Source organism: Osmia lignaria, chromosome 12 (genome assembly GCF_051020975.1).
Source record: "Osmia lignaria lignaria isolate PbOS001 chromosome 12, iyOsmLign1, whole genome shotgun sequence".
NCBI classification, from domain to species: domain Eukaryota; kingdom Metazoa; phylum Arthropoda; class Insecta; order Hymenoptera; family Megachilidae; genus Osmia; species Osmia lignaria.
Window position 1 is genome coordinate 7,974,183 of NC_135043.1, and position 21,928 is coordinate 7,996,110.

The 21,928-nt window shown below is 28.6% G+C and overlaps 6 protein-coding genes across 10 annotated transcripts; 3 read left to right on the forward strand and 3 right to left on the reverse strand.

Annotated features, from left to right (window-relative positions):
- Positions 1–231: 231 nt before the first annotated feature.
- Positions 232–11,012, reverse strand: Sptz (zinc finger FYVE-type containing 26 spastizin). 2 transcript variants are annotated; one of them, XM_034321716.2, is made up of 14 exons: positions 10,559–11,009; positions 10,296–10,461; positions 9,610–10,200; positions 8,171–9,532; positions 6,649–6,795; positions 5,751–6,575; positions 5,138–5,668; positions 3,878–5,080; positions 3,278–3,787; positions 2,836–3,200; positions 1,157–2,760; positions 823–1,076; positions 567–754; positions 232–334 (listed from the first exon to the last, which is right to left on the reverse strand). In XM_034321716.2, exons 1-13 carry the CDS (start codon positions 10,726–10,728, stop codon positions 587–589), a joined length of 7,896 nt encoding a protein of 2,631 aa, XP_034177607.2. In that variant the 5' UTR covers positions 10,729–11,009; the 3' UTR covers positions 232–334; positions 567–586. The 2 variants fall into 2 exon arrangements, with proteins under 2 accessions (XP_034177607.2, XP_034177608.2); XM_034321717.2 differs by lacking the exons at positions 232–334; positions 567–754 and having other exon boundaries at positions 936–1,076; positions 1,162–2,760; positions 10,559–11,012.
- On the forward strand, positions 6,529–8,172 carry LOC117603035 (uncharacterized). 2 transcript variants are annotated; one of them, XM_076691251.1, is made up of 5 exons: positions 6,538–6,665; positions 6,800–6,899; positions 6,990–7,277; positions 7,358–7,877; positions 7,950–8,172. In XM_076691251.1, exons 2-5 carry the CDS (start codon positions 6,813–6,815, stop codon positions 8,141–8,143), a joined length of 1,089 nt encoding a protein of 362 aa, XP_076547366.1. In that variant the 5' UTR covers positions 6,538–6,665; positions 6,800–6,812; the 3' UTR covers positions 8,144–8,172. The 2 variants fall into 2 exon arrangements, with proteins under 2 accessions (XP_076547367.1, XP_076547366.1); XM_076691252.1 differs by lacking the exon at positions 6,800–6,899 and having other exon boundaries at positions 6,529–6,665.
- Positions 11,013–11,207: 195 nt separating the features above from the next.
- LOC117603028 (uncharacterized) lies at positions 11,208–16,063 on the forward strand. 3 transcript variants are annotated; one of them, XM_034321724.2, is made up of 7 exons: positions 11,208–11,449; positions 11,514–12,297; positions 12,368–13,002; positions 13,091–13,196; positions 13,290–15,392; positions 15,480–15,711; positions 15,958–16,063. In XM_034321724.2, the coding sequence occupies exons 1-5, from the start codon at positions 11,344–11,346 to the stop codon at positions 13,513–13,515; spliced, it is 1,857 nt and encodes a 618-aa protein (XP_034177615.2). In that variant the 5' UTR covers positions 11,208–11,343; the 3' UTR covers positions 13,516–15,392; positions 15,480–15,711; positions 15,958–16,063. The 3 variants fall into 3 exon arrangements, with proteins under 3 accessions (XP_034177615.2, XP_034177616.2, XP_034177614.2); XM_034321725.2 differs by having other exon boundaries at positions 13,290–15,802; XM_034321723.2 differs by having other exon boundaries at positions 13,290–15,711.
- LOC117603033 (3'-5' ssDNA/RNA exonuclease TatD) lies at positions 13,990–14,925 on the reverse strand. Its single transcript, XM_034321732.2, has one exon. The coding sequence runs from the start codon at positions 14,923–14,925 to the stop codon at positions 13,990–13,992; it is 936 nt and encodes a 311-aa protein (XP_034177623.1).
- Naa40 (N-alpha-acetyltransferase 40) lies at positions 15,958–17,898 on the forward strand. The gene is made up of 4 exons (XM_034321740.2): positions 15,958–16,063; positions 16,194–16,576; positions 16,649–16,807; positions 17,245–17,898. The coding sequence occupies exons 1-4, from the start codon at positions 16,058–16,060 to the stop codon at positions 17,318–17,320; spliced, it is 624 nt and encodes a 207-aa protein (XP_034177631.1). The 5' UTR covers positions 15,958–16,057; the 3' UTR covers positions 17,321–17,898.
- alpha-Man-IIa (alpha-mannosidase 2) lies at positions 17,167–21,514 on the reverse strand. Its single transcript, XM_034321719.2, has 7 exons — positions 21,084–21,514; positions 19,638–20,992; positions 19,236–19,574; positions 18,841–19,149; positions 18,234–18,765; positions 18,021–18,173; positions 17,167–17,945 (listed from the first exon to the last, which is right to left on the reverse strand). Exons 1-7 carry the CDS (start codon positions 21,210–21,212, stop codon positions 17,358–17,360), a joined length of 3,405 nt encoding a protein of 1,134 aa, XP_034177610.2. The 5' UTR covers positions 21,213–21,514; the 3' UTR covers positions 17,167–17,357.
- Between the last annotated feature and the right edge of the window lie 414 nt (positions 21,515–21,928).

A 21,928-nucleotide genomic window follows, 5' to 3' on the forward strand; every position in this document is an offset into this window, starting at 1 on the left:
AAAAGTGTGCTCAAAGTAGTATATTGTGACTCAGTGTTTGTATTTAAATGTTTTGTGATACTTAATAATATTGAATTTATGAGATTTATACATACATTCCAACATTATTTTTCAATTTTTCTCTGTATTTATTTACAAGTAATATTTGTTGACATTTATATTTACATAAAAGTACAGTAATTATACATTATAAAAAGATATAGATCTTAGTTATAAGATTAGATATTTTTTAAAATTATTCACTTGTTATTTATTATTATACATATCAATGATTTAAATAAACTTTTTGACCAATATTGTATCTATTTTTTATTGCAGCATACTTCAGTAGATTCTGAGAATATATTATTTAATTTCATATCACTTAAAACTAAGGTAAATAGCTGTTTATAAATAATAAAAATAAAAATAGAAATCTTAACTTTTCAACATTTTCATTTAACACTTATAAAATTATAAAAATTTCAATCTCATTAATTACATTCTTCAAATTTAGTACGACACAAGTTAGCATTTAATTTCAGTGGAAAAGAGATGAGAGGAATGTATATTGCACTTTTACTTACATTTATAGTTTTCTCTAAAATTACAATTTTGGTTCTTGTTGAAGCCACTTGATACATATTGCTTTAATAGCAGTTTGACCAAGTCTATCAGATTCTTTTAAAATTTTTCTTACATCCTGTGCTCTTGAATGTTTAACAGCTAATAGATACGCTGCCTTCAATTGTTTGCATTCAATATATGCATTTATCTAAAAACAAAAAAATTAAGAAAACAATTGTACAAATGAAAAACTTGTTGCATAAAATTAAATCTTACTTTCAATTCTATGTCAGTTATTAATCTGATAAGATTATGAATATCATTTTTTAAAATCGATTCTGGTTCATTGTGTAAATGATTCAGTAACAGTTGTACACAATGTGTCAGTACATAGTCGGATATAATGTGTGAATTTGGTATTCCAGAGGTGTAGCAGCACTTAATTAATTGTTCGATCGCCGAAACATTGTTTTTCACTGTCAAGATGTGTCCGGCTAAAGAATATACTTTTAGCTGTGGTAAATTATAATCTAAAATAATATGTATCATTTAGATAAATAAATAAGCAATACAATCAAATATTTATGTTATATTTAAATTACTGAAAAACCTTGCATTATTCTAAATGCTATCCCAAATCCTTCATCGATATTATGTCCACACAGAATGGCTAGAACTGCTAAATCAATTTTCTGCTGTTGACTACCAAATAATGTCGGTAATTCGAGAATTTGAGAACTGTTAGGATCCTTGCCTGGGAACAGGTGTAAAAACTGAAGAGGAGCTCTTTCTTCTTTTTCACAATTTCCTAAAAATTTCGTGATTTCCATTTGTCTACAGATTGTATTTATATGTTTATCTACTTCTGAAGGATCCATTTCCATTGTTAAAATTCCTTGATTGCTATGCATGGAACTTGTGCTTTTTTTTCTTTTCCGATTCAAGTTGTCAAGTTGTAATTCAGATTCTAAATGTCTTTGGGCATCGAGCAAAAAATGTGCTCTACTACATAAATCGGTGTAACTAGTTATTTCGCTAAGGTAGAAACGAATACACGTCATTGCAGCTCTTATAGAGTCTTTCATAAAGAGTTGTAACTGATACAAGATATTTAAATACTGTTTCTTTTCTAAACTGTGACAGACATGTATTAAATACTTTTTCCAGATTAATAGACTTGAATCTTTATTTATCATAGCTTCTTGGAGTTTCTCAACACTTCCATTTCTTAAACAATATAAATAAATTGCATTGAAAAATAAATCAGCTTCTAAATTATTTTGTAAAGCAAAAGTAAGACACTTGTTAAATTCTTCGTGTTTCAAAAAAAATTCTAAAATTGAATTATAACTTCCATAAGTTAATAAATAATAAAGGCTTTCGTGATAATAAACGTTCTGCATAATTGTGAATATATTTTTAAGATTTGATTGCCTATGACTCGTCATTGTATAGTTTCCAAAATTATTTAATATTTCTTGACAGGCACTGGATTTATACTGATGAGGATAGTGCACGTATTGCTTGTATACATTTAAATTATCGATTATTTGTAAAATTTCTGTAAGTAATGGTGGATCTTTCAATGGTCGATTTTTTGAGAATTCTGTTTTCTTTAAGCTCGACTCATCCATTTTAATATTTCCATCCTTATCAGTTTTATTTGTTTTAGTTATTGATCTTTGGGTTTCTCCTTTTTTCGTAGTTTCAGAGTCTTTCGGATATGATAAAATTACCCAATCGTCAAAATTTTCGAATTGGACTTTATCCAAACAGTGGAAAAATTTGTCTCGTGCCTGATCAAAATATCCCATTTTCAAACACGCTTTACCCCACGTTGCCCAAACACCTTGCGTGTCCAGTCCTGCTTTAGTACTTATATCTAGAGCAAGAGTCCATTGTTCTTTTTCAATTAGAACATCTCTTAATTTTCTTAATGTACATCTAAATTCATCTTCGTCTAAATTATCAGAAGGTATAAGATGCAAACAATCGGACTGAACAAGACTTGCAATAAGATCTACTTGTGACAAAAATCTATCACAATGTGTTAATCCGGTATTAAGACCAAGTTTGGCACATTTAACTTTTGCAGCAATCAACAGGGAACGTATCATTTTAATAATTACAACATGATCCACTTCAGGGCTTACTTTTCCATTACTAACGGGTTGTAAAAGACGCCTCATCTCATCGCAACAATCTAATAAAAAGCTGTAACAATATGTTTTATTATGTCCTTTAAAAAAGTACCTTATTAAAAACATTATATTTAAGTAAAATTATTACCTAGTGTACGTTTTGTGATCAGAATGTAAGTTAAGAATAGCCAAACACAAAGAAATATTTGGCGCATATTCAAATGAAAATTCTTCTCGGATAGTTTCATTATGTTTTTCATCTCTTGTCAATCGCCAATAATCAAATACTTCGCTACTTGGAGTGGATGATGTTCCTTGGAGGACATGTGCTTGTAAAACAGTTTGCCGTTTACAATCGTCACAAACACGTACAAGTACAGAGGGTGGATATCCAGTAACTTGCATACGATGTTGGGAGCATGTTGCGCAAATAACACGACCACATCTACGGCAGTGGTGTCTTCTATTAAACATCGAAAATATAACGTTTTTGCAACAACTGCATTTCCTAGCCTATTACATAAAAGAAAACAAAGTTAAATTATTTACATATTTAAAAATTTTCATATTACAATATCAATGATACATACCTTATCATTAGGTACCCATTCTTCTTTAGTAGGAACTAACAGAGGCATAACAAATTCAGCATTTTCAGATTCTGAAGCAGAATATTGTACATTTCTTGATTTGTTTTCACCTGTGTCACAATGTAAAGACACGCGACAATCCAATGACTTTTTAGCATAAAATCTTATGATTTTGTCAAAGTTATTTCTTGAAATATCCACCTGTTCTAATTTATCTTGAATTTTATTTAATATTTTCTGAATATTTTCGAATTTACAGTTCATGAGTAATTGTTCTAACATTAATAATGGTTTCTTTATAAGACAAATATACAGTGGTCTTTCTTGAACTTCTAATGCACTTAAAATATCAATTCCTAATAAGGTTCTTCGATATTTTATAGTTTCTGTTGCTTTGCAATACTGTAATAAATAATTACAAATAAATTGTAGCGAGTCAATTGATTCTAACTTCTTTAGTACAATCTTGCACAGTTTAACTGATTGATCCAAAGGTAATGTTTGAAGAAACTGTAAAAAAATGAATATATATAAATTAGTAATAAATAAATGAATATTATATCTTATAATACATTCATTATGTAATATTTTTTAAATTACCTTCAAAGTTTGCTTAAAATTTTGAGATTCACTTTTTAAAAGTCCAATTAGAAACTCTTCTCTTATAGAAGGATGTATTTCTAAAGAGAATGCTTGACATTCCATCCATTCTAAGCATAATTCAAATTTATCTGCATTTATCAGTGACTTAATAATTTGCAATGGATCAATTTTTTCTGTACAGTAAACAATATCATACCAACTGTCATTAGATTTAGTTTCACAATATGGAAGCATTTTGTGAAAAATAAGTACTCTATTTAAAATTTCATTTAGTTGAAATTTACAGTGTACAGGTAATTTATCATTATCTACATGATACACTGCATGGAGTAAAGCCTGTTCACAGACATATATGTGCCACTTATTGATGTTATACAGTACTGTCTGATTTAACGTATACACATCTTTAATTTGATATAAACATTGTAAAGTTTCTACATTTAACACGTTATCTTTTTTAGAAACAATATAACTGATAACTTTGTCTTTAAAATATTGCACTTCTGTGCTTAGAGCTAAATGACTTGGCAAAGCATTTATAAGTTTCAAACAAGCGTTCCATTCGTTTTCATTCAACATGGATTCAAAATGTGACCACAATCTTTTTATTGATATTATCTCAAAAATAGCGGCGAGAGTTTGATTATTTTCAAATAAGGTTTTCATTTCTTCAATCCAAGATGAACTCAAGAGATTTTCAAGACACGCAATACGTTTCAAATGATCACAATTATTTTCCAAGATAGTTGGATTTTCATTTTGTATCCTTTGTAAAAGGTAGGAAATAACCCAACTCTGACTTTCTAGGTATTGTAATAAGCTTGGCCTTATAATATGAGTTTTCCAAACGGTCTTATACTGATTAGGTTGCTTTTGATGATGTACAATAGGACAATTTGAATATTTCAATAATATACTATACAAGTAGGAAGATGGCATATATTGAACAACTGTATGTTTATCAAATGATCTGTAATAGTCATTTATTGAGAACAAGTTATCATTATTACTACCATTATGTGAATCACTTCTTTGACTTTTAGAAATGGATTTTTGATATCGTTCCATAATTTCAGGTAATAACATTATTGTTTGAGTTTCCATGTTTTGCATAGATTTCTCAGATCTTAATGAATAATAATCAAGATATTCGTGAAAAGCAATAATTAGATCTTTATTTAATGATTCTGCATTGCATACCTGTGAAATTAATTATTGGTAGTAAGACAGATACTAATGAAGAAAGAAAAAACTTACTCTGATGCAAGGGGTTCCATAAAACTCATTAGACATCATAAAAACCACTGCTGGATTGTAAGTGATATCCAAATCTTGCCATGCTGGTTCATTAAGCTCTTCAACTTGTATAAAAAATGTATTATCTAACATCATATTATCTAATAACTTTGACCTAAGTACAGCAAGGGTAACTAGGCCTAAGTCACCAATTAAGTAGCCAATAGACATTAATGAGATAGTATGTTGTAAACTATTGAAAGGAGGATAATTTGTCCAGATAGTTAAAGTAGCATGTAAATACATCAGATTCCATGTATTCAAAAGGAAAGTTAGTGTATCATCTCCCACAGATAATTCACTTAGGTCTAAGTTTACGAGACGAGATGTTTTTTTTAATACATCTTGAACGTCAGGATGTTTAGAAATAGACCTACATATATCGTGACTCAAGTGAGAGTGACCTATATTTAAATTATGCAAAATTTGTAGCAATTCCATTAATATTTCTGAAACACATTGATTTGGTCCTTGAATTCTATAACTTATATCCTGTAATAAAATAATTATTTTATAAATATTCTGTATAATGTTTCTAACGCAGCGTAAAATTATTTATAAAAGCGATACATACCGATTTAAATAAAGCTTTATTTAAAATGATACATCCACTTTCTTTGCTAATGGTAGCATAATTTATATCTTTTTCGTAAAAGAATTTAGGACAAATATTTGTAAGAATACTGTGAGTTAAATTAACTTGTAAACTATGAGTAATTGGTTCAAGTTTATGTGGTTCAACCTTCAATTCAAATATTTGATAACCGAAGTAATAATGTAATGGAATTTTTAATAAATCAGAAATTGTAAGGATTGCATGTTCTGCTGGAATGATTGAGTGCAAAAGTTGCAAATGAGAGCTTACATTTTGTACGTATTTCTTAATTCCACAAGAAACAGTAGCTACTTTACCAAGTACCTTTAAACCTGGTAAATAATTACTATCTTTCAAAATTTTATTAATTATATTTTTGTTTCCCTGTGATTCTTTAAATTCCTGATGTTTAACCATAATTTCATTCCAGAAATCATCTTTCTCTTTGCAGTCCTTTTTGGACAATGCAATTTTTGCATCGCACAATATATTTTCTACAGAGACTTCTTTGTTTTCATATAGTAATTGATAAAATGTAAAAAAGAAATGTGCATATTCTGTATTGTCAAATGTTTTACATAATTTTAAATATTTCATTGCAACTTCACAGAGATTGTATGAAATAGGATAAATCTGGCTCATAGTTAAAGCCACATCTAATGCACATATCGTTAATACTTCATTGCTGTTAAGAACTTCCATAGTTAACATTCGTAAATTAATTTCCTGGGATGCCAAAAAAGTTTCAAGTTGGCTGGTTTGTCTAAAAGACTGTATACCTTCTTTTGTAACTAATCTTAGATTCTATAAACATATTATTAATTGTCAAGTGAAATATTGTTCTTATAGGGAAAATAAGATCATATTTATGACATACCTCTAATGTAGATGACTGTAAGTTTTCCGTGGATTGATTATTATCGTTCAATGTATTGTCCTGTTTATACAAGTTCTTTTTAAACATGTGTAATGCTTTTGAAAACTCTACTTCTCCATTTAATTGAGTATTTTTAATATTGGATGTCTAGAAAATAAAAAAAGATGAAGTCAAATATGTTTCTACAAAAAATATCATTTACATGGTTGTTATTATTAAGTGCTTCTGTTATTTCATTACCACTATATAAAGTTGGGTATTACAAATGACATAATCTCTTAATTACGGTTATATATGATTTTTCTATCAACTCTTCAATTTCATATAAAATTAATTTACAGAATGACAAAATATTTGAAATTTCATCTGACAATAAAGACTATGATGAACAAGACGAAAATGAAATGATACAACCTGTAGATTTAGCAGATTTGAAATTTTATATAGAAGATGAAAGTAGATATAAACCTTTACATTCGTATGTGGACAATTATAATAAACATGAAACAGTGAATAAAATGCAACATATAAATGAACTTATTCAGTTAAAACCACATATATGGGAAAATTCTAACATGGAAGAAAATGATAAACCATTTATTGCAGGTTTTAAAGAAGATTTAGATAAAGTATCTAATAATTAATTAATAAACTGTATCCACAAATAAAAATGTAGTCTCAGGTAATATCTACTTTCAGATTATAAAAGATGAGCAATCAAAACATTGATAAAAATATCCATAGAGTAAGACATAATAATGAGCAATATGATTCCTCCTCTTGGAAAATAAGTAATGATAATACTAATGAAGGTGAAGATGAATCAATCTTTCCTAAGAACATTCTCAAAAGATATATAATTAGCGGTGAAAATGGTTTAACTGAAAATACAGAACCAGATGAAGAAATCTATGATTATGAAAAGTTCAAAAAAGAATATGAAGAACAAATAGTAGAAGATATAAATAACAAAAATAATACATTCAATGATACTAAAGAAAAAATAGATGAATTAGCTGAAGAAACGCTAAAGAACTTATTTAATTTTACAAATTGTACAGAAATATCAAAGAAACTTGGTATTAAGGCAATAGATTGTTTCATTCACAATTATGAACTTGAAAAAGATAAACCTATAGTAAAAAAAACAGTATCAAAAATATGGTTGATCATTAAAGTGTGGCTGTTAATTTATATATGTCTTGCAATTCCCTGTTGGTGTCATAAAGGTAAAGTATATGTATAATACAAACATACTGTCAGACAGACATAATTTACAAGAGCAATGTATTACTCTGTAGGGTGGTGTTGTTGCTGTTTTCGTTGTGGCGTTTGCTTTCCAAGAAAAAGAATTCATTTTGCAAAGAAATATTATGCACTTAATTCTCCAGGTACATTAAATAAAGAAGAAAAAAAACAATTTATTACGTATGAACCTACTGAATTTGAAGAAGATGCATATAATACATTTGAAGCTGCAATAAGAAATATATAAAAACGTTTTCTTTATCAATGGAACTACCTCTATAATATCTTGAACTCTTGCATAATCGTTTTTCCACAAACATCGTATAATCAGGCTTTCTTTAGATGCCAATAAACAATTTACAAACGATAGCTTATGGGTGATGTCCTTTATTGTTGTAGCTTCTATTGCTGCTGGTATATGTCTAGAGCGTTTTCGCCATCTAGTATTATTATGTACTGCTTCTGACTCGGAACTACTATTAGATTTAACTTTTATTTCATCCGAGATACTGTTTTCTTGATAGAAAAGTATATTATCTTTGGAACGGTTGGAAATTAATTTTCTATCTGTTAGAATTTTAATTTTAGATTTAGCTAGACAACTGTTCTCTGCCTCTTTAATATCAATATTTTCAGTGAACTGTGAATTCGTGTAAAGTGCTAATCTCCACTTTGCATCAGTTATTGCTTCCTTAATAAAAGAAATATGTTTCTGAATTTGATCTATTTCATCTGTACATTCATTTTCACTTTTCATTTTTGTATATTCCATTTCTGTAACTGATATAACATCCTCCAAATGAAATAGTATATCTCTTACTGCATATTTATTACAAACAAAGCCCATTGAAGGCTGTCTTATCCATTTATTTCCAAATTTTGATTGCTCAGCAAAAGTGTTTATATTGTTCTTATCACAAGTTTTTTGAATATGATCAAAATCTTCGTGTTGTAAAAACAGCAAACAAAATATATTTTCTATAACTTGTATACGCAAACTGAGTGGATATAACGTTTGTAAATAATGTCTCATATTAGAAAAGTGTTTTGCAATGGCATAATGTTTTGTATTATAACTGTCACATAACAGAATAGCTTTTAAAGCATTTAGTATACTACAATATGCATAAAAGATATTTTTTGGTTCACAAAGATATTCCAACAAATTCTTTATTTTATTGTGATCATCTTCGTGTATATTTATTGTCATCTTCAACACCGAAAGGCTACTAAAATTCTGCAAAAGGTTGAATACCCACTTTACAGAACCTTTTTGTTGAAAATCAACTGATTTTGTTACTTCCTCAAGCTGATTATAATGATTTATTTTACTGTTTTCTTTCGTCCACTTTAAAATATATTCTAAAATTGTTATATCTTTTTTCAAAGTAACTTTCAATTCGTGTAACATAGAGTCACATAATTCATCAAAATCGTATTTCGATATTAAAAAATTAATTGAGTTAAATATACAGTCGTAATTTTCTTCATCCTCATTAAAAGGGATTTCTTTTTGAGAATATTCATTTAGAACTCTGAACAATAAAACAGGCCAAAAATTTTTCAATAATTTACAGGATAGCACTGATGAAACATTATCATATTTCCCATTTGTTATTAAAGTGTAGCAAATATCCTAAATGAAAAAAATTAAGTATAAGTATTGGTTTACATATAATCTTAATATTAACTTATGAATTTGTATATACCTACCAAAATATCTATAACCCAATGTATTTTCATATTAGCTACTCTTTCTATCAATTTATTTTTATTTATAAATGAAGTAGAATGAAACAATACTTCTTGAATTTTCAATGCATCATTCAAATTGTTAACAGCTTCAGAATGTGCATAAATTTCATTAAGGAAGGTACACCATTTGTTAAAAAACGTTCTACTTGTTCTTGAATATAATGCAGATTCAACATCTTGAATTTCACAAGTTTTCAACAACATGGGAAAGAGTGATCTTGATAATGTATCTATATCAAATTCAATTATGTTCATTTTTGATATGATGCATAACACATATCCAAAAGAATTTTCACTTATCAATTGTTGTTTAGATAATTTTAATTCTAATAATTCTTTCATAAGAGAAACATATAAATCTTGTAAAGAATAAACAATGTTGGTTGATGTGTTACAATAGAGTAATAATAATTCATTGAGAATCCAACATGTAATAGTTGGATTGTTATGAATATTCTGCTTCAAAAATATAAAATATTCATGATGCATCTTCTCAAAGACTTCTAAACTTTGTTGTTCTGAATCATTCCTTAATAACATTAATAACCCCTATGAAATATATAAAACAAAATTAATTATGAATATACTTAATACATTGTACAGTAAAAGAAATATACAAGTAATAATTCAATGAAATTAAATACCTGTTTCAAATGTGTTGTCAAGTTTTTACACAAAGACAAAGCATGTAACCATTGTATATAATTTTTCTGTTTTTCTATACATTTAATATCCAAAGTTGCATTATCAATAAGTTTCTGTAATAATGTATAAATAATCCATTGATGTTCATTTTCACTCTGCGAATGACTAAAAAAACAACATTTTCAACAACATCAATTTCAATTATCATATAAATTATATTCAGTAATCTACTTTAATACACGTACAATTTTAAAATACTTACATTAAATTTGTAATTAAGGTTCTGGGTTCAATAAAATCTACAGTATCATTATTACACTGAGGCAAGAGATATTTACATTTAATATTTTCTTGGTAAATAGCAAGAGATGTATACCACAATTTCGACAAGATACATTTACTTATTTCTAACATTTCTATTTCATCTGACATTTTTAAACGTATTATTTAACGTAAAAAAAGCGATATATAAAGTTTCAACCATACGTCAACATTTTGATGAATAACAAACTGGTCGTTGATTGATGAAATTTAATTCATCGTATATATGCATATGCATATATATATACAAACAGTTATTCTCTTTTAATTAATAATAATTACCACTTAATTTTTGTGTTAAATAACTATCATGCAGTTACTTTCATCAATTATAAAAGAACAGCATTGTAGGTTATTCAGTTCTATATACCGCATTTCACCAGAGTCCATAACTGCGACGCGCAGGTTGGAAGATGGTGGGGGAACGCAGCGAGCTCTCTGCTAATCGCTTTCCACTTCGTTTGGGAGTATCGCCAATCAGGGCGAAGATGCGTACTGGAGATGCGCGAAGAACGAAAACTGGTCTTTTCGCAGTTATGGACTCTGGTGAACTGCGGTATACAAATTTGATGTTAGCAGTGACTATATACAAATGTATTAGTATATAAATACACCATAATACTGCATAATACACGAGTTAGCTTTTGCTTTGTACCAAAGCATTGAATAATATTCAACGTATAATAATTTCTTTGTAATGAATTAATGTGATAAATTTATTGTACAATGAAAAAGATCATTCAAAAATTATTAATAGATTCAATAAAACTACGTAATTTATCAACTTTATCAAATTATAGTACATTACAAAACTATGTAAATTCTTCACAAGGTAATAAACATTTTATTATGTTCTTAATTTGTATTTAAACTTTTTAATACTATGTTTCTTGTAGATACTTTGGAATGTAAAGGATTAGAAAAGCACAAGGAAGATATAAAGAAATTGAATCCTTTAAGTTTAGATGATGGTCTTAAAACCATTATTAAAAACATCCAACAAAATGATAAAAATATGGATGTAAAAGAGGCTATTAAAGTTATGAATATTTTAAAAATTACATTTAACAATGATAAAGAATTATCTTGTATGAATATAAAAGATTCTGAAGAATTTGTACATGTATGTAAAGTGATACATAAAAATGTAAGGTTCTTACACATGTATGATATGATACGAATTTTACGAATTCTATTATTTTTTAATGTTAGTCCTAAAAGTGTATTAATTCAAACGTTACTTCAATTAATATCCGCCTCCTTGAATAATTTATCTATTGGGGAAATAATAATTTTATATAATACATTAAATAGATTAGAAAAATTGCCTTTGATTAAATCTTTACTTATCGCTTTGCCACATGTTTTTAAACAAAGAGCACTGCTTGAACTTGATGAAGAAAGTAATAATTTATTGAAAGCTCTCAAATTTTCTTTTGTTATAAACGATCTAAAAACAAAACTATACATTATTAATATTTTACGCAAAAGTAAAAAAAATATAGCATTAGAAGATATTGTAGATATTTTTTATGCATTGTATACTTTACCTGAAATGAATTCAGCTTCTATAAATCTTCTGTTTAAAATAAAAAATAAAATAAGAATCAATTGTCAATCTTTCACATTCAATGAGATACAGCTATTACTCAATTATATTTCTACAAAAGTTGCAAATGCGTAAGTAGTGAGTACTTTGATCAAGTTAATTTGATTCTTTTTCATTACTATTTTTTAATCTTTTCTACAGAGAAATGAAGTTTTATTGTGAAGACATAGTAGATGGATTATGTAATGCCATAATAAAACATGATGTTACTTTTCACCAGAATATACTTATTCTGAGGTGTTTAAATAAAATGCGGCATAGCAATATTTCATTATTGGACCATTTAGCAAAAAAACTTGTGGAGAATAGGAATATTTTAAAACAGTGTACCATTTTCGACATAGATCATTTTATAAAAAGCTTTATCATAGCTGATTATAAACCATCTAGTTGGGAAATTATACAAACAATGTTACTCAATTTTGTTACAAATGTCGATTATACAGCGCAGAATTCAGTATCTGTTGCTTTTCGTTTGCTGTCATTGAATTGTTATTGCCCTGAATTGGTTGAAAAAGCTTTTACTTTAAGTCAACCCCATTTAATGAAATTAAGGAATGAACAAATTATACTAACTATTTTAAAATTACATTGGTGTGTTAAACTACTTTGCCCTGAATATAATGGAGTTACACTATATGAAAATGTATTAGATCAAATTAATATAAACTACAAGAGAGATGAAGTTCCTTCCTTATTAGAAAATTTGAAAGAAGCATTAGGAGGTGCTGACTGCATAATGAGTGGTTTAACAACAAAATTTGGTGAATTTATTGGTGAGAAGTAAATAAGTAATAAAACGATTATAATATAACATTGATATCAAGAAATGTGAACTTAGATTTGTTACTTTTGTTATTTTAGATTATGTTGTTGTCATACAACCAAATGGTTTGCCTATGGATGTTAGCAATTACAATGCTAATATCAGATTTGTTGAAGAGTTAGAATCACTATCAGAATGTTACAAGTAAGACACTTTTATATAATTTAAGAATATTTTACTGTAATGATGATGATAATAATAATAGTAATGTGTATGTAATATATTAATTTTTTACAGAATTCTTTTTTTGGCATTTCCGGAAAAAGCATATTCTCTTAATAAACGAAATATGTTAAGCACAGTAAAGATGGAATTGAAAGCAATTGAAACATTAAAAGGATTTTACACTATTGTTATAAATCCATACTTATGGAAAGTTTTGCCTAACAACGAAAAAGTATCATATCTACAACAAACTATCAAATCAAAATGTAATATTTCAGGTATTCCAAAATATTACTGATATCACTAAAATTAGGATTTTCAATATTAAAAAAGTTTGTAGTGAATTGTTCACGTAACAATTTATTTATATGAAAATATTTATAACATCAACAATAAAATTGTATGATTCTGGACTATATGTATTTTATACATACTTCTACAAAATTTTTATTACATAATAAGAAGTAAAATCCCTTATATACTAATTTGAATATATCAGTGAGTATTTTTATAAACATAGTATATAAGTAACACATATAGATAATATCTATTAATATATAAATCAAGTTTTATATTTTCTTTCCACATTTTCTTCCTTGACAGTAAAATATATTGATGTTATGATTATTATAAAAGGTATACCTATTTCAATAAATTCACAAATAACGTACATTTTTGAATATGGCAGGAGACAATGTATCAATGACAAAATAATGAAAATATTAAATAGCACCAAGTAGCACCATTTTTATAATAACAAATGATTATAATATTACTGATTTAAACCAAACAATTTTAAAGCATTAAAAGCAGTAGCCAAGGCAACCTCTTCTGGAGAAATTTGCATAAATGCTGCTACCATTTCCACTATTGCTGGTAAGGCACACGGTTCGTTACGTTGAAAAGTACAGTAACGGTGAAGAAACGTCATGGATCGTTCGGTAAGAGCATCTTTAACGTGTACAGGTAATTTACTGGCTCTAGTATTCGGATACATAAATGGGGCGTCTGTTTCTACTAATATTCTCTCTAAGGGTGCAAGTCTTCTTTCCAATAGTTGTCTTATTCCACTATCAGATTTATCTTTACATAAATATCCTGTAATTCCTAAATAAAATCCATGATCTAAATAAATTTGTGCTTCTTTTGCAGTTCCAATAAACGAATGGATTAAAACTGGTGGTAAACAACTTTTATAATGATTCAATACTTCTAAGACATCTGTTTGAGCGCCTCTTTCGTGTATTATAAGCGGCTTAGTTAACTGACATGCAAGTTCTACTTGTTTATGAAATACAGCACGCTGTGTTTCAGGATCAGAGAAATCACGACTATAGTCTAAACCACATTCTCCTATTGCTACGCATTCTGGATTGTTAGCTATACTTTCAAGTTCTTGCAAAGTATCGGGATTTTCCCATGATTTTGCATCATGAGGATGTACTCCAGCAGTAGAATACAGAGTACCAGGATATATCCTAGTTAACCGTAATGCTTCTTTACTAGAACGAATACTTGCACCTGTTACCATAATCTTTTGTACCCCGGCATCCTTTGCCCTTTGAATTACGCTATCTAAATCTCTGCTATATTTTTTATTCGTTAGATTGGCACCAACATCAACTATAATATAATTTTCATAACATTGTGTCATAGCTGAGGAAATAGCTTTTTCCTCTGCATTTGATGCAGTAACATTTTCAGCCATTCCTCAACGTTTAATTACAATATCTGAAATAAAATGAAGATAATAATTATTAAAACATATTATTTTCATTGTAAAACATATACTGGTGTAATACAGCAGAATATAACAGTTTGAAACGTCAAGTAATAAAATAAGTTATGCAATATTTACTAAACAAGCAAAAATATTTATAACAGTTGTTCATTACAAAATGAATCTTCATCCAGTACATGTTGTGTATTCATTTACTAAAAATATTCTGCTTATAAACAGCAATAAAAAGACGCAATATATAATAATGGAACTTAACCTATGTTAACAGAAATAAAAGAAAACAACTTATACATAATTATCAATAAGTAATACATGTAGTAAAAACATATTTTAGACACTAACAATAAAATTCAAAATACATCTGTTGCCACAGCTCGTCGAAATAGTCTCAAATTAATCCGTGATGTCAAAGTCTGGATTCTTGAATGTGATTTGTAAGAACACTTGAGATATGTATATATATATGTATTTATATACATAAAGATATTTTATCAATTAAATCGTAATTTTCTTTTTTTCAGGTATTTAGAATCGAAATATTAATACATACATAATGTTTAATCATGCAACGATACACACAATCTATAGTGTTGTCTTCGGCATATATATGATTAATTCTGTTAATAAATTGACTCAATGTGAAATACATTGGCCCTTCAGGGTATTGAATCATACAAACATTTACTGCACAAAGTTATATCCTATATTTTAGGATTCTACAAAATATTATTTTATAATTTATGTTATTTATGTGTATGTATTTTATATATATTTATATACATACTTATTATATAAATAGTAGTAGAGAAATTTGTATATTTGTTGTAATACTATAGTTTACTGTGTATGTACATATATGTAAATATATAAGATTAATTATATAAACTTTAACTTGTTATTATTTATTATAAATATTGGAATGATTCAATTTGATTTATAACTTATATAAAATCATACTACTTAAAATGCGCGGGAAATATACTGTTCCTGTAATTTTAGTATAAACTAAACTGGCGTAAACTTGCATAGCGGTGTATTGGTTGTGGGACTTGAAACAACTTGAAAGACGAACATCTTCGGAAACGTTGTTATAATTATCATGAAGGTATTATCTTTATTTATTATGCGATGAAAATATTATATCGTAATAGAAAATGACCAGGCAATTTATTATTAGTATTACTGTAGTACTTATTTTAGGATGTTTAAATTATAATTTATTCATTTTTATGTAGAAAAGAAAAACAAGACGTCAACTTTTGTCAGAGAAAAAAGCTATTGCTAAACAATTGGTTGATAAAGCAAATTCAGTGACAAATCCTTTAGACCCTTTAAATGATTTTCATAAATATACAACCAAAGATAATCAAATTATTGAACTATCTTGTATGAGAGCCAAAGATGCGCTTCCGGAATGCAAATCTTGGATATTTGATATTATGGAACGTAATATGAAATCTCTGTATGAGCAGTGTGATTGGGGGTGGGATCCAATTGCTAAACAAAAAGAATTAACAGAGCCAGCAGCTTGGTATTTAATAGCTTCTTCTAATAATGTATATCTTGGATTTTCTCATTTTCGATTTGATACAGACAATAGAGAAGAAGTATTATATTGGTATGTGAATTTTATGTACATGTGTCTAAGAATTTATAAAAAAATAAATATACATTTCTTTTTTTAATACAGCTATGAGATACAGTTGGAATCTGTAATAAGAAGAAAAGGGCTTGGTCATTTCATGATGTCAGCTCTTGAATCTATGGCATTGGAAAACAAAATGCGTAAAGTAGTTTTAACTGTATTTAAACATAATCCATCGGCTGTACAGTTTTTTTATTCTCTTGGGTAATAACATTTACCTTGCAGCTATGATAACAAAATTATAAGTTAATGACTATGTACATAAATCATAATTAACAGATAATAGAAATATACAAGAAACTTATTTACACTTTTAACATTAGTACAGGACTTTTAATATTTATAATAGAATATGTAGAATATGTTTGATTAATCCTTATTAAGAGAACCATGTAGCTCCTTAGAATTATGATTATAAATATGTACCATTAAAATATAAAGCAGTAAAAATTATGAAAAGACTAGGCTAGTTTACTATATAATGTATAGAGTGCATATGTATATAGCCATATCATCAATTAGACTTAAATGTAGTTTGTATAAATAAAAATAGTTTTATATTGTTAATTTTATAAAATGCTTATGTTGTCCACAACATCACATGTACTGTTTTTTTTTTCAATTAATTAATACTGTTACAGTTACAAATTGGATAAGACCAGTCTACCAATATCCGATGAAGCACATTACATTATTTTAAGTAAATTTATAAAGTGAAGCCAAATGAATTCAACAAAATATTAGATTATTTAACCTAAGACTGTGTTTTATGGAATAAAACTGGTAATATTTGGTGTGGACATAAATTGACAATAGGAGATTTCAAAGATGGTCCTACATTATGAAATGTGAGAGGAGCTTTACTAATAATCCAGTCATCTATATAATTGAGAAACTTTGTTAAATCAACTTCTACTGATTCAGAAATATTGAAATGGCGTGAATAAAAGTTGTTATTCCAACACATATCAACAGCTGCGTGATATAATACCATCCCAATACCCTTACCTGCTCCTTCAGGAATGGGGAATACTCGGAAGTTGACAACATTTAAATCTGCAGGAAAATCATAGCGGAGCGGCGAAAAATAAGCATTTAAGTCGAATGGTAAAGAATTATGTGGATGCATTGCAATTATTGGGTGTAATAGTTCTTCTGATGCTAAATGGCCATGTAGCGATAATAATCCTGCTGGGTGATTTGTTGGAGGTAACGAAGATGTACAAAAAGGTTTTTTCTTTTCAAGAATAAACGTGAATAAATGATTTGTTAATAAGTTGTCGGTTATACCTTGACCCAAACCTCTATTATCATCTTGAAGTAACCTCCGATCTTGCATAATCTATATTCAAATATTACAATTTTTGTATTATTTAATTTATAATTAGATAAATTATAATAAATAATAAATACATACTTCAATTTGTCCAGATGCCATGGAACTTACACCTAATGGTTGTGCTGTTACTACTGTTAATCTAATTTTTTCATCTTCTATGTAAGCACTTGCTGCCATTGGATAATAATTTCCTTGAGTAGGAAGTTTCGGAAATCTTTGGCGCTTAATTGTCTAGGGAGTAATTATTATTTAAAGCGTTGATCATATAATGTTTCACATGTTGCTACTTACATTAAGCCCATTTAAATCTGTATAAAATTGATCTCCTGAAGCTATATCTGTACTTAATCTCATAGCAAGTTCATAATTTTGCGTTTCCGATATATTAATTTCGTTAAATATATGTAACCCAAGACCATCGCTACCAGGTGAATTGTATAATGTACAAGTGTGACGTACATATGCTAATTCTACAAATACTTTGGACACGATAGGTCCACTTATTAAGTGTATGATACACTTGTTGTCCATAAACACCAAATCTGGTTCTGGTTTGTCAGGTAAAAATAAATAGGCTCCACTTTTATCTTTACCAGAACCTCTGGTACTATATTTAACAAACTCTAAATGAACAGGAACTGTCGTGTTACTGACTCTTAAAGCTTTTAAAAGTCCTGATTTTCCAAAAGATGCAGACAATTCTGGACGTTGCGTGATCGAAAATTCTTGTGCATTAGGTATTACTTGAATTTGATTGAAACCTAGTATTTTTGGAAGGATTATATCTGTATTGAAAACAGTCACATTTGCAAGATGAACCTCCCTGTGTATAGCAGAGAATAAAATGTTGAATAACTAACACAAAATATAACGATATTTAGATTGAAAAATATCGTACCGTGGAAATGATGATGTGGGCAGAGCATGTATTATGTACGTTGTAATACCAAATCCAGGTACGGTAACTAAAAATGATAATTCATATCTGGCAACAGTTAATGCTGCTGGGCCGATCCAAATTGGAGAAATCTGACATTGTACCGGTTGTCCCATGCGATCCGTAACTCTAACAAACGGAGTAGATACAACTAATGTTTGTACTTTCGTTCTTTGTCTTGGAATAGAATTATATAGAATAACTTTTTTCATGGGAGTTTCATCTCCTAAGGTAAGTACGTATTTATCCCCTGCACTGGTATGACGTAATCTAAAAGACAAAAGGAAAATTTGTTAGCTTCAATACATACATAACAATTTCAGATTTTAGAAATTTATGAAAAATTTCTCTTCCACCTAGATTCATCCAGTGAAATATAAACAGCATCCGTGTCAACAGGAGATTCTTGTGGGGTTTTTAATAAATGTACCACAGACTGCTGTAGCACATGAGCAGAATTATTTAAGGCCATTATCATTTTCTTAGCATAGTCAATAACTACTTCATCTCTGGCAGTTCCAGTAATACCATCGTGATGTTGGAATAAAGAATGCCACATTCTTGCTTTACTTAGACGCTGTGCGAGAGTTCCTTCCACTAAGTTATCATTACCCTTGGTCCAAGCTATAGTTGTTAGTACTTCCGATGCTCTTAATAAACTCAGCAATACACGATCTAATCGTTTATGAAAAGGCCTAAAATATACTTAATAAATATCTGTAAGTAATGAATTTTTATTAGATTGTTTTCAAATGTACCTTGAAGTATAGTATCCACTCCAATAATGATCATCTCTATCAGAATAGGTGAAAAAATCTCCTGACAATGTAGGAAACTCGTTTAAATTATGTTTTTCTCTAATTGCATCAAAATAATCTCTTAATGTTCCAAATTTAATTTGTACATTCATTTGTTGATTTTGATTCATATAATCAAACAGTTTTTGATAATTATTATACTGAGCATCCCACTCAGTAAAATGAGTGTATCTAAAATCATCTCCTAGCGGTGCCAACACTACATTTGTCTTAAAAAGTTGAGCTTTCTTACGATACTGATCTAGTAAAAGAGTTGCTCTTTCTGCAACATTAGCTTTAGTTATAGCTCGTGGAGCTATTTTCCATGGGCAGCTTAAGCCAAAACTTTGTAGTCGATAAAAGTCAAATTGACAACATATTTTTGGATCTGGCCCACAAGTATGTGGCACGTCGTAACTATAAAATGGCATTACATGCGTAAATATTTCTGTTGATCCGTCATTATCCCATAACTGTCTCCATCGAAATTCTAATTGCTTATGCCTGGCTAGTCTTTTTTTAACTGAATAATGAACCCTTTGTATCAGTACATTTTCCAATCCTGCATTTTTTAAAAGATACGGCATAGTCGGGGAAAGACCAAACGGGTCAATAGCCCATCCTGAATTCGGTGTATAATCTATATTGTATTTTAACCACTGATGACCTTCTGTAAGTTGTGTAAGTTGAGAAAACCAATGAGAAACAGATTCATCTGGCATAACCCATCCTCCTGTCACAATTTCCAGTTGACCGTCGTGAATTAAACGTCGTACCAAATTTTGAATTGTTTTAGATTGATCTTCCCACCAGAGTTGGAAAAATGATATTTCAGCCCAAATAAATTTACGCCTTCTATCTTCTGCCAATTTTGTTACCATATTATTTAATATGTTACGAGTTTGAAATGTATAATATTTCTCAAAAGTACTGAGCCAACCAGGATCATTATGAGAATGTGGAACTACAAAGACTTTTAATTTTCTATTTGGATGCCACTGCTTTTCATCGTACGTAATATCCCATCCTTGTTTCCATACTCCACCATCTACATTATCAAATTCTAATTGTCTGTACATCTCCAACATTTGTATATCTACTTCTGGTACTTTTTGTATATTAAAATTACATTTAAGTACCTTTCCAAAATGAGAGGAACTAGAGGATATAGATTGATTATGACGATTTATAGAGTGAACTACAGGAACAAAATTTTTTGCTTCTGCCACTTCTTGTAAAGCATTGATAACTTCATGATGTTTATTAATGTCTTTTTCTAATTTTGCAAGTCTGTTTTCAAAATGTAACCACTGATTCTGAAAGTATGTAATAACAGATTATCAATAATTTTACTTGTTCATCCTTCATTATTTATTATATACATATATATATTTATTATGAACTTACATCATTAACAGAAAGTTTAGATCCTTGCCCAGTTGGAAAAAGTGCTAGATCCATCATTAAATACATCATAATGCAGCAGATAAGAATTAAACCTGCACCAAGAATTGCTAATGTCTTCCTAGTTCTCATGTTTGTACATTTACTACTTAAAACGTAGCGTTATTTAGTATTAAACAAAATGTTTAATAACACTTAAGATAAATGAAAAACTAAATATATTTTAGGTTTGGAATAAAATACAAATTTACAGATTATACACTAATCTTTCATTAAAAAAACTTCATTATTTACAATTAAATAATATGAGTTAAGGAAATATAATATTAATTCATATAAAATAGATTTCATAAAAGATAACGAATTAACATTTCATTGTCTTTAAGTTGTTAAAAACTGTAACCGAGCTTTTACGACTACCGCCATATGTTTATATGTGACATATATATTCCTAGTAATAATACTGTTGTATGAATTACATATATGTATGTATGTACATACATATGTTGATTGTACATACATGTGATAATGTGTGTTATATTGCTAGTAATTTATAGTATTAGTGTTTCCATTACTGCTTCGTTTATTTTGTTATAATGATATGTGATGATATATACCGCAGTTCACCAAAGTCCATAACTGCGACACGCAGGTTGGAAGATGGTGGGGGAACGCAGCGAGCTCTCTGCTAATCGCTTTCCACTTCGTTTGGGAATATCGCCAATCAGGGCGAAGATGCGTACTGGAGATGTGCGGAGAACGAAAACTGGTCTTTTCGCAGTTATAGACTCTGGAGAATTGCGGTATATGTACAATACATACATACATACAATAGTTTCTAAAACATC